General features: G+C 46.6%; 1 protein-coding gene across 1 annotated transcript in view; it reads left to right on the top strand.

Moving 5' to 3' along the window:
- clcn1a (chloride channel, voltage-sensitive 1a) overlaps positions 1–12,036 on the top strand; it is a 72,150-nt gene that overhangs the window by 58,063 nt on the left and 2,051 nt on the right. Inside the window, exons 18-21 of the mRNA XM_060903949.1 lie at positions 8,837–8,918; positions 10,720–10,805; positions 10,932–10,976; positions 11,188–11,292. Of these exons, the coding sequence (XP_060759932.1) occupies positions 8,837–8,918; positions 10,720–10,805; positions 10,932–10,976; positions 11,188–11,292 (318 nt within the window). The remainder of the gene's footprint in view (positions 1–8,836; positions 8,919–10,719; positions 10,806–10,931; positions 10,977–11,187; positions 11,293–12,036) is intronic.

Below are 12,036 nucleotides of genomic sequence, written 5' to 3'. Positions count from 1 at the left end.
TCTCTAGCCGCTTTATCCTGTTCTACGGTCGCAGGCAAGCTGGAGCCTATCCCAGCTGACTACAGGCGAAAGGCGGGGTACACCATGGACAAGTCGCCAGGTCATCACAGGGTTGACACATAGACACAGACAACCATTCACACTCACACCTACGGTCAATTTAGAGTCACCAGTTAACCTAACCTGCATGTCTTTGGACTGTGGGGGAAACCGGAGCACCCGGAGGAAACCCACGCGGACACGGGGAGAACATGCAAACTCTGCACAGAAAGGCCCTCGCCGGCCACAGGGCTTGAACCTGGACCTTCTTGCTGTGAGGCGACAGCGCTAACAACTACACCACCATGCTGCCAAAATGTAAAAGATGAAAATAAAAAAAATAAATAAATTGTTTTTGCTTAAAATATAAAGAGAATGAGTCATCTCTTTATATTTTAAGCAAAAACAATTTTTTATTTTTATTTATTTTTTATTTTCATCTTTTACACTTTGTGAGACAATAAAGTTAATCTTGAATCTTGGTCGCTACTTTGAAGAATTTAAGATATGAAACATATTTTGTTTTTTTCCACACTATTTTTGTATACTTCCATACTGTATATGTGATATGTTATTTCATAGTTTTGATGTCTTTAGTGTAGTTCTACTTTGTAGACAATAGTCAAAGTAGAAAAATCTATGAATGAGAAGGTGTGTCCAAACTTTTGACTAGTACTGTATTGACATTTTACACAGTGTTCCAACATTTTTGGAATCAAGGTTGTATGCAATGTTAAATTTCCCAAGCATATCCTGCAAGACCGGGCGGCACGGTGGTGTAGTGGTTAGCGCTGTCGCCTCACAGCAAGAAGGTCCTGGGTTCGAGCCCCGGGGCCGGCGAGGGCCTTTCTGTGTGGAGTTTGCATGTTCTCCCCGTGTCCGCGTGGGTTTCCTCCGGGTGCTCCGGTTTCCCCCACAGTCCAAAGACATGCAGGTTAGGTTAACTGGTGACTCTAAATTGACCGTAGGTGTGAATGTGAGTGTGAATGGTTGTCTGTGTCTATGTGTCAGCCCTGTGATGACCTGGCGACTTGTCCAGGGTGTACCCCGCCTTTCGCCCGTAGTCAGCTGGGATAGGCTCCAGCTTGCCTGCGACCCTGTAGAAGGATAAAGCGGCTAGAGATAATGAGATGAGATGAGATCCTGCAAGACCTGGTTTATATGATATTGCAAAATTGCTCGCACTGAAAATCACTCATATGGCAATATACTTACACAATTGTTCCAGAGCTGCTAGTACCAGAGGTAGGAGTTAACAATCCTTTTTTTGTTTAATCCTCTGTAGTTTATGCATGGCCAAAGACCACCCCTTTTTCTTCACAATGAAGAACCCTGCAGAGGCTGGAGAAATGGATTGGTATATGTACCCCATATGAGGGTTTCCTTGATACAGTCTTCCATAGCTTGGGTTTCTTGAGGAGATGGGGTAAATTCAGTTGTGAAGGGGCATGAGTCCACTGGCTTTGGCTTTGCTGAACATCCCCCTGAACTCTTGGTGCATGGGTGGAATTTATACATGAACTTGGGTTTCTGGACTTTCTATTGTGATTGAAAGGATGTTGAAGACAATGGGCATGGCAGTGCTTTGACCAGCACATGATTTCTCTTTCTTTCCAGGAAATCTGAGGATTGTGGGTCTTGCATCCAAGGGAAATGGAGTAGCACTGGAAACTTGGTGGCTACAATGATGAGAAGGGAAATGCTCTCTCAGTGCATGGTACTAACCTTGAGGGTAATGGGATTGGTTCAGTGGGTGATGGCCCCTCCTCCGATGGGTCTGCCCTCCAGAGTTTATACCTTTAATGAATGTTGCAGGAGTTGCAAGGGCAAGCTCAACCTTTTCTGCCAGGGAGTTGTCTATGAACTCCCTGGCAGAAAAGGTTGAGCTTGAACCCCTCCTAGAACTGCCACCTTATTGTGGTGGAGGGGTTTGTGTGCTTGAATGATCCTAGGAGCTATGTTGTCGGGGGCATTATGCCCCTGTCAGGGTTTCCCAAGGCAGACAGGTCCTAGGTGACAGGCCAGACTAAGAGCAGTTCACCAAAACCCCTATGGAGAAAAATCCGAGGACCGTGATGTCGCCCGGGATGACGCAGCCGGGGCCCCACCCTGGAGCCAGGCCCGGGGTTGGGGCTCGTATGCGAGCGCTTGGTGGCCGGGCCTTTGCCCATGGGGCCCGGCTGGGCTCAGCCCGAAGAGGTGACGTGGGCCCGACCTCCTGTGGGTTCACCACCCACAGAGGTAGCAGTAGGGGACTGGTGCAATGTGGATTGGGTGGCAGTCGAAGGCAGGGGCCTCGACGACCTGATCCCCGGACACAGCGGCTGGCTGTTGGGACATGGAATGTCACTTCGCTGGGGGGGAAAGAGCCTGAGCTTGTGCGGGAGGTTGAGAGGTACCGGCTAGAGATAGTCGGGCTCACCTCCACGCACAGCTTGGACTCTGGAACCCAGCTCCTTGAGAGGGGCTGGACTCTCCACTTCTCTGGAGTCGCCCGTGGTGAGCGGCGGCGGGCTGGTGTGGGCTTGCTTATAGCTCCCCAGCTCAGCCGCCATGTGTTGGAGTTTACCCCAGTGAACGAGAGGGTCGCCTCTCTGCGCCTTCGGATTGGGGAGAGGGCTCTTGCTGTTGTTTGTGCCTACGGCCCAAATAGCAGTATAGAGTATCCGGCCTTCTTGGAGTCCCTGGGAGAGGTACTGAGGAGTGCTGAGACTGGGGACTCCATTGTGTTACTGGGGGACTTCAATGCTCACGTGGGAGATGACAGTGACACCTGGAGGGGCGTGGTTGGGAGAAACGGCCTCCCCGATCTGAACCCGAGTGGTGTTTTGTGATTGGACTTCTGTGCTAGTCACGGTTTGTCCATAACGAACACCATGTTCGAGCATAGGGGTGTCCATAAGTGCACGTGGCACCAGGACACCTTAGGTCGGAGGTCAATGATAGACTTTGTAGTCGTTTCATCTGATCTCCGGCCCTATGTCTTGGACACTCGGGTGAAGAGAGGGGCTGAGCTGTCAACTGATCACCACCTGGTGGTGAGTTGGATCCGCTGGCGGAGGAGGAAGCTGGACAGACCTGGCAGGCCCAAACGTATGGTGAGGGTCTGCTGGGAACGTCTGGCCGAGCACTCTGTTGGGGAGGTCTTTAACTCCCACCTCCGGGAGAGCTTTTCCCAGCTTCCGAGGGAGGCGGGGGACATGGAGTCTGAGTGGACCATGTTCTCTACCTCCATTGTGGATGCAGCTGTTCGGAGCTGTGGCCGCAAGGTCTCCGGTGCCTGTCGTGGCGGCAATCCCCGAACCCGGTGGTGGACACCAGAAGTAAGGGATGCCGTCAAGCTGAAGAAGGAGTCCTATCGGGCCATGTTAACCTCCAGGACTCCCGAGGCAGCTGACGGGTATCGGCAGGCCAGGCGTGCTGCAGCTCGGGCAGTTGCGGAGGCAAAAACTCGGAACTGGGAGGAGTTCAGGGAGGCCATGGAGGAGGACTATTGGTCGGCCTCGAAGAAATTCTGGCAAACCATCCAGCGCCTCAGGAGGGGGAAGCAGTACTCTGCCAACACTGTTTACAGTGCGGGTGGGGAGCTGTTGACCTCGACTGGGGACATTGTCGGGCGGTGGAAGGAATACTTTGAGGATCTCCTCAATCCCACCGTCATGTCTTCCACTGAGGAGACTGAGGCTGATGACTCAGAGGTGGACTCGTCCATTACCCAAGCCGAAGTCACTGAGGTGGTTTGCAAGCTCCTCGGTGGCAAGGCACCGGGGGTGGATGAGATCCGCCCTGAGTATCTCAAGTCTCTGGATGTTGTGGGGCTGTCTTGGTTGACACGCCTCTGCAACATCGCATGGCGGTCAGGGACAGTGCCTCTGGAGTGGCAGACTGGGGTGGTGGTCCCTCTTTATAAGAAAGGGGACCGGAGAGTGTGCTCCAATTATAGGGGAATCACACTTCTCAGCCTCCCAGGGAAGGTTTACTCCAGGGTACTGGAGAGGAGAATTCGACCAATAGTCGAACCTCGGATCCAGGAGGAACAATGCAGTTTTTGTCCTGGTCGCGGAACACTGGACCAGCTCTATACCCTTCATAGGGTGCTCGAGGGTTCATGGGAGTTTGCCCAACCAGTCCACATGTGCTTTGTGGATCTGGAGAAGGCATTCGACCGTGTCCCCCGTAGTATTCTGTGGGGGGTGCTTCGGGAGTATGGGGTTCGGGGCTCTTTGCTAAGGGCTGTCCGGTCCCTCTACGAACGGAGCAGGAGTCTGGTTCGCATTGCCGACAGTAAGTCAGACCTGTTCCCAGTGCATGTTGGACTCCGGCAGGGCTGCCCTTTGTCACCGGTTCTGTTCATAATTTTTATGGACAGAATTTCTAGGCGCAGCCAGGGGCCAGAAGGAATCCTGTTTGGGAACCACAGGATTTCATCTCTGCTTTTTGCGGATGATGTTGTCCTGTTGGCTTCTTCAAACTAGGACCTTCAGCATGCACTGGGGCGGTTTGCAGTCGAGTGTGAAGCGGCTGGGATGAGAATCAGCACCTCCAAGTCCGAGGCCATGGTTCTCGACTGGAAAAGGGTGGCTTGCCCTCTACAGGTTGGTGGAGAAGTTCTGCCTCAAGTGGAGGAGTTTAAGTATCTCGGGATCTTGTTCACGAGTGAGGGAAGGATGGAGCGTGAGATCGACAGGTGGATCGGTGCAGCCTCCGCAGTGATGCGGTCGCTTTACCGGTCCGTCGTGGTGAAGAAGGAGCTGAGCCAAAAGGTGAAGCTCTCAGTTTACCGGTCGATCTACGTTCCGACTCTCACCTATGGTCATGAGCTTTGGGTAATGACTGAAAGGACAAGATCGCGGATACAAGCGGCCGAAATGAGTTTCCTTCGCAGGGTGGCTGGGCGCTCCCTTAGAGATAGGGTGAGAAGCACAGTCATTAGGGAGGAGCTCGGAGTAGAGCCGCTGCTCCTCCACATCGAGAGGAATCAGCTGAGGTGGCTCGGGCATCTTTTTCGGATGCCTCCTGGATGCCTCCCTGGGGAGGTGTTCCAGGCATGTCCCCCCGGGAGGAGGCCCCGGGGAAGACCCAGGACACGCTGGAGGGACTATGTCTCTCGGCTGGCCTGGGAACGCCTCGGTGTTCTTCCCGAGGAGCTGGCCGAGGTGTCTGGGGAAAGGGAAGTTTGGGCTTCCCTGCTTAGACTGCTGCCTCCGCGTCCCGGTCCCGGATAAAGCGGAAGAAGATGAGACGAGACGAGTTGTCTATGAAGCTTCAAGTCTCTCCAGAGTCAATTAGCACTGTAATGCAAAAGACATTCCCTGAGTGTGTATACTGTAAAGGCAGTACAAAATTTGGGTGAGAGATGAAACAGAAGGGATTCATTGTGTTGGAGCAAGGTGTGGAGCATGCTTGCTTAGATATGCACTGTGGTGTCTTAGCTCAGGCTTGTGCTAGACACTGTGCCACTTGGTGTTGGGGACTGCCACAGTAGAAACAAAGTATCTCTTGGCATCACTGTTGGCGGTTCACACCATTTAACTTGATCTTCCCCAACTGCATGGGTTCTGTGGTTACCATTTCTGGAAGGATGTGTGTTCTCACATTTCCTCTATTCCAAAGCAGGACACTGATGAGTATACTGAGGGAAACCTTGTCATCATAGCAGGCTAGCTCCACGGGCAGTTCAGTATTGAGCCCCTGACAATACGTGGCTTTTAGTGCTATTTCATTACAGCTGCTGCCTGCTGCCAGCGTGCAGAAGTGGAGACAGAATTCAGCAGCACTCTGAGTCTCTTGCTTTAATATGGCTTGCCCTCCAATCTCCTTGCCTTTCAGGTGAATGGTCAAACACTATTTGGACAAGCTGTAGGAAGCTTCATATGAGTTAACATGCTCACCTCCTTGGTACCATACAGCAATGGCCCAGGTTAGAGCTTTGTCAGTCAGCAAACTGATGAAATATGCTATCTTGGTGCACTCTTGATGAGCAAAGTAGAGCAAACTTTGCAGAATGAATTCTTTGCAGCCTGCTGGGTCACCAGCATACAGTACTTCACTAGATGGGCAATGAGTGAGGTGGCAGATGGAGGGGTTGCTGCTAGTGGGAATAGTGTGGATGCTTGGAACTGGGCCATCTGGGAGGTGAGTACCTCAATCTGCTGTTGTTGGTCCCAGATGATATGGCCTTGTGCCGTGAGCACTTGGTACCACTCAGTACCTGCTACATCCATGAGTTGACGAAGTATTCTGTCAGGTATGCAGGTTTGGATGTAAGTGCAGATATACGAGACATTATTACACTTGGCAGTCAATACTAAAACATAATCCAAAATCAGAATTGCAATGCAGGCAAAGGTCAGGGGCCTCATGTACAAAGCTTGCGTACGCACAAAAAAGCTACGTACATCACTTTCTGCGCAAACATTCGTATGTACAAAGATTGACTTGGCATGGAAAAGTGCGGTACTCTACGCAAACCTTATGGCTGGCGTATGCACATTTCTGGTGCATCTTGGTACTTGGCGACACTTAGAGGCAGAGCAACGCAACTACATTTAGGCCTACTCGGTCAAGAGTCATGACATGGCGATAAGAGGCATCCAAAAATGCATCAGAACATCAGGATGCGTGAATTGAAATGTATGTCAGTCATACGACATTGTCGAGACACATAATGCGAGACTGTTGGGTAAATGCCAACAGATCCATCAACCATCCCTTCCATATTGTAATTACGGGAAATGAGAAACCCCAGCAATATCATTTCGATATTATTCCCATTGACTATTGGTTAATTAATTAAATTAAAGAATGCACATGCAGGACCATGCATTGCAGCTAGCTTCATAGATCTTCCTCGCGCATTTGCCGCAAGGTGTCAGACTGAAATATTATTAGTTGATGTTGCATGGGGTAGCCTTATCACATAATTATCAAGATCAATATATGAAACGATTTCCAAGTGCGTACAAATCAGACACAACCGCGGTGTGTGGCGTGTTACACAATGTGGTGCAGCGGCACGGCGTGCCAATAATGGAGTGAGACCTGCCGGAGGACCCAGACCCTGGGCCTCACAACGAGGTGCCACAGCAACATGGCATACAAACCCGGCAGCGCTTAATAGCCACAATGTGAAAAGGTAAGGACAGACGGGACACAGGACACCATTCATTTTTTAAGATATTCTTTTAATGTGTTATTCAGTTCCTTCAATTCCTCGCGGATTCCCTCGAAGTTGTCGTTAATCGCCTCTATCCCCTTTAAAATTTCCCCCTGCGACTCAAGGATCGCGCGCGTCAGCACCCGGCCTATGGACCCGGCGACAGGGGCAGGCGGTGGAGAAGGGGGGCAGGTGACAGTGACGCTGGATCTGCTCGGCTGGGGGTCCTCTTCCTGCTCGGGTGGGATGGACTGGGGGCCTCCTGTTGTTCCCTGGCACCCTGCTAGAATACATTTGTCATTAAAATCCTATTGTGGAAAATATGTGCACGTTTTATTTCTGGTTACATGTGGCTAGGAATATTGGGCCTACTAAGAGAGGAAGACATTTCCTCAAATACAGGGTGTCCCCGAAAAAATGTACACATTAGAGCACTAAAGGTGTTTTTTTGTTTTCAAAACCCATGTAACTCAAATAGACACTCAGTGTGGCGCAGGCACTGCGGACGATGCGAATCATACCGTTATCTTGGTATAGGCTACATTCACATTCAGTGGCATACAATCAGTGACCGTTGCATGTCTCATAGCATACACTTTGAACATCACTTTAATTGGAGGTGACAGAACAATTAAGTGATGTATGTGAATTCTATTACACTGTGCTAAAGGCAGGGATTAACGCGAATAAATGTTAATGTTAAATGTTAATAATAAATGTTAAATGTTAATTTGATTAACGCGAGATTTCTAACATTTAATTAACATTAACGCATTAGTAAAAGTTGCCATGTCTTTTACCTAACGCGGGCCTTACTGCAGGTCTATTTATACTAATTAACATATTCAGTGTGGAATAATTGAGGGAGGAGACGGGGCGGGGAACGGGGCTCGTGCATGTGCGCCGAATTCCACGTTGATTGGGATGTACAACAGGAGAGTGCATGGAAACCTTCGTACGCACTGATTGATACATCCGGATTTTTTTGGTCGTACGCAAATTTCCCGATTTTGACGTGTGCACATATTTAGTGGGAAATCCACGCAGGTCTTTGTACATGAGGCCCCAGGTGATTAGCAAAAAAAACCATAAACTAGGATAGGCAAGAGCAAGACGATGAAACCAGAAACAACATAAAAACCAGAAAAACAGTCACTGGAACCATTAACTGTTAACGACTGGAAAAATCACAGATCATATACTTCGCAAAGTGGATTTGTGTGGAGTGTGCTTATATACTATGAGTGTGGCTGTGGTTGTAATTGAGTACAGGTGTGTGTAATCAGTAAGATGGTGAGTGTGAATGTGACAAAATCTACTTGTGCTGGGAAGTGTAGTCCTCTCTGGCCATGTTTGTAGCTCTGGAAGTTGGAGTCTAACACTGATAACAGCTTTGACATGACAAAAAAGTCTTGAAGAAACAGCAAGAGTGTTGGCAACAAGAATAACAGTAAATAATCATATGTAAAATCATGAAAACTGAGTTTGTAAAATCAAAATAAGAATGAGAATAAAAAGAAGAAATCACAAAATTAGAGTTTTAAAGAAAAGAAATGGATAAATTGATATTTTTAGAAGGGGAAATGGTCACTGTGAGCTGGGCATTTTTGGTTTAAACCACTTTCTCTTTCAACATCTCAGAGCATACCAGTGCTGGAAGAAAGGAATGGCCCTTTACCTTCACCCAAACAGCCAGAACCCACCACAAATCATACCCCTCCTGGTGAGCTGATATTGTAGAAGGGGAAATTATGAAAACAAGAAATACTGATGTAATATTGCTTTTTTGTTTATTAAAAATCACATTGTGACAATGTTAACATCAGATAGAAGTAACATTAGAATCAATTTCTATAAATGACAGTTATTGTTGTACAACCCCGATTCCAAAAAAGTTGGGATAAAGTACAAACTGTAAATAAAAATGGAATGCAATAATTTACAAATCTCAGAAACTGATATTGGATTCACAATAGAACATAGACAACATATCAAATGTCGAAAGTGAGACATTTTGAAATTTCATGCCAAATATTGGCTCATTTGAAATTTCATGACAGCAACACATCTCAAAAAAGTTGGGACAGGGCCAATAAGAGGCTGGAAAAGTTAAAGGTACAAAAAAGGAACAGCTGGAGGACCAAATTGCAACTCATTAGGTCAATTGGCAATAGGTCATTAACATGACTGGGTATAAAAAGAGCATCTTGGAGTGGCAGCGGCTCTCAGAAGTAAAGATAGGAAGAGGATCACCAATCCCCCTAATTCTGCGCCGACAAATAGTGGAGCAATATCAGAAAGGAGTTCGACAGCGTAAAATTGCAAAGAGTTTGAACATATCATCTACAGTGCATAATATCATCAAAAGATTCAGAGAATCTGGAAGAATCTCTGTGCGTAAGGGTCAAGGCCGGAAAACCATACTGGGTGCCCGTGATCTTCGGGCCCTTAGACAGCACTGCATCACATACAGGCATGCTTCTGTATTGGAAATCACAAAATGGGCTCAGGAATATTTCCAGAGAACATTATCTGTGAACACAATTCACCGTGCCATCCACCGCTGCCAGCTAAAACTCTATAGTTCAAAGAAGAAGCCATATGTAAACATGATCCAGAAGCGCAGATGTCTTCTCTGGGCCAAGGCTCATTTAAAATGGACTGTGGCAAAGTGGAAAAATGTTCTGTGGTCAGACAAATCAAAATTTGAAGTTCTTTATGGAAATCAGGGACGCTGTGTCATTTGGACTAAAGAGGAGAAGGACGACCCAAGTTGTTATCAGCGCTCAGTTCAGAAGCCTGCATCTCTGATGGTATGGAGTTGCATTAGTGCGTGTGGCATGGGCAGCTTACACATCTGGAAAGACACCATCAATGCTGAAAGGTATATCCAGGTTCTAGAGCAACATATGCTCCCATCCAGACGACGTCTCTTTCAGGGAAGACCTTGCATTTTCCAACATGACAATGCCAAACCACATACTGCATCAATTACAGCATCATGGCTGCATAGAAGAAGGGTCCGGGTACTGAACTGGCCAGCCTGCAGTCCAGATATTTCGCCCATAGAAAACATTTGGCGCATCATAAAACAGAAGATACGACAAAAAAGACCTAAGACAGTTGAGCAACTAGAATCCTACATTAGACAAGAATGGATTAACATTCCTATCCCTAAACTTGAGCAACTTGTCTCCTCAGTCCCCAGACGTTTACAGACTATTGTAAAGAGAAAAGGGGATGTCTCACAGTTGGGCCTTGTCCCAACTTTTTTGAGATGTGTTGTTGTCATGAAATTTAAAATCACCTAATTTTTCTCTTTAAATGATACATTTTCTCAGTTTAAACTTTTGATATGTCATCTATGTTCTATTCTGAATAAAATATGGAATTTTGAAACTTCCACATCATTGCATTCCGTTTTTATTTACAATTTGTACTTTGTCCCAACTTTTTTGGAATCGGGGTTGTAAGTCATTGCAGTAAGATATGTTCTCCCTTTGTCTCATTCATTTTTACTCCAGCTAAAGGTCCCCTCCAGTCTTTCAGGAGAACTTTACACAACCTTTTCTCCTCCTCTTCAGAAAGACCAGTAGAGGAGCAGTCAAAGGTGCATACCATACTTTAGGCAGAAAATTAAAACATTAAAGTTTTTTTTTTTTTCTAGTTTTCCACCACTATTTCCACCACATATCATGATACATGTGCATGCATATTTATTTTTATTTTTCCCCAGGAGCCAGATCCTCCACCCCTCACTGATACAATGACAGCTGAAGAGGTTGTGATTCTACTTAAAATTTGATTTCCAATCTAGCCATTTGTAAATTTATTTGTACTTGGACATGACACAATAAAAAAAAAACTTTAGTTACAACTTTTAGTTACATATTGGAGAAAATATCTTTGTGTAAAAAAAAAGTTGTCATGGCAGAAAAATATGTCCTGCTTTTATTGCAGTGTTTGATCTTATCTGGTATTTGTTGAAACAGGTTAAAGCATGGGCGGATTCAGAGATAGATAAGCCACTCGAATTTGAACGGGTGAAGATAGACCCATCTCCTTTTCAGCTGGTGGAGAGAACATCACTACACAAGGTGAGTTTATCTTCCAGCATCCTGGATTCTTCACATGTTGGAGTTTTACTTCTAAGCTCTGTCAGTTCTGTCATAGTTTACAGTACCAGTCAAAAGTTTGGACACACCTTCAGATTCAGTGTTTTGTCTTTATTAATTAAAAGTCACTTCGTGTCTTAAAGCAATGATGGACGTTGTTTCTCTTTACTTAGTTAAGCGGTTCCTGATATAATATGGATTACTACAGTTGTGGAATATGGCTACTTACTGTATCTTTATTATTTACAATTTACTGTTTGATCTCAAATGCATTGAGAAGGCAAGAAATTCCACTAATTAACTTTTGATGAGGCAGACCTGTTAATTGAAAAGCATTCCAGGTGACGACCTCATGAAGCTGGTTAAGATAATGCCAATAGTCAAGTCAAGTTTGTTTGTATAGCACTTTTAACAATAGACATTGTCCCAAAGCAGCTTTACAGAATCTGAATGACCCAAGACATGAGCCAATTTTATCCCTAATCTATCCCCAATGAGCAAGCCTGTGGCAACGGTGGCAAGGAAAAACTCCCTCAGACGACACAAGGAAGAAACCTCGAGAGGAACCAGACCCAAAAGGGAACCAATCCTCACCTGGACAACAACAGACAACATTAACAGTTTTAACATGAAGTCAGTTTCGTTGATGTTATAACACTTCATTACTGGAAACTTGAGTGCAAAACTGCTCATGACAACCGCAGTCCCAAAGTTAGCAAGCCAACT

The sequence above is a fragment of the Neoarius graeffei genome, chromosome 22, assembly GCF_027579695.1.
Source record: "Neoarius graeffei isolate fNeoGra1 chromosome 22, fNeoGra1.pri, whole genome shotgun sequence".
NCBI classification, from domain to species: domain Eukaryota; kingdom Metazoa; phylum Chordata; class Actinopteri; order Siluriformes; family Ariidae; genus Neoarius; species Neoarius graeffei.
This window is presented reverse-complemented; position numbering and strand designations above follow the sequence as displayed.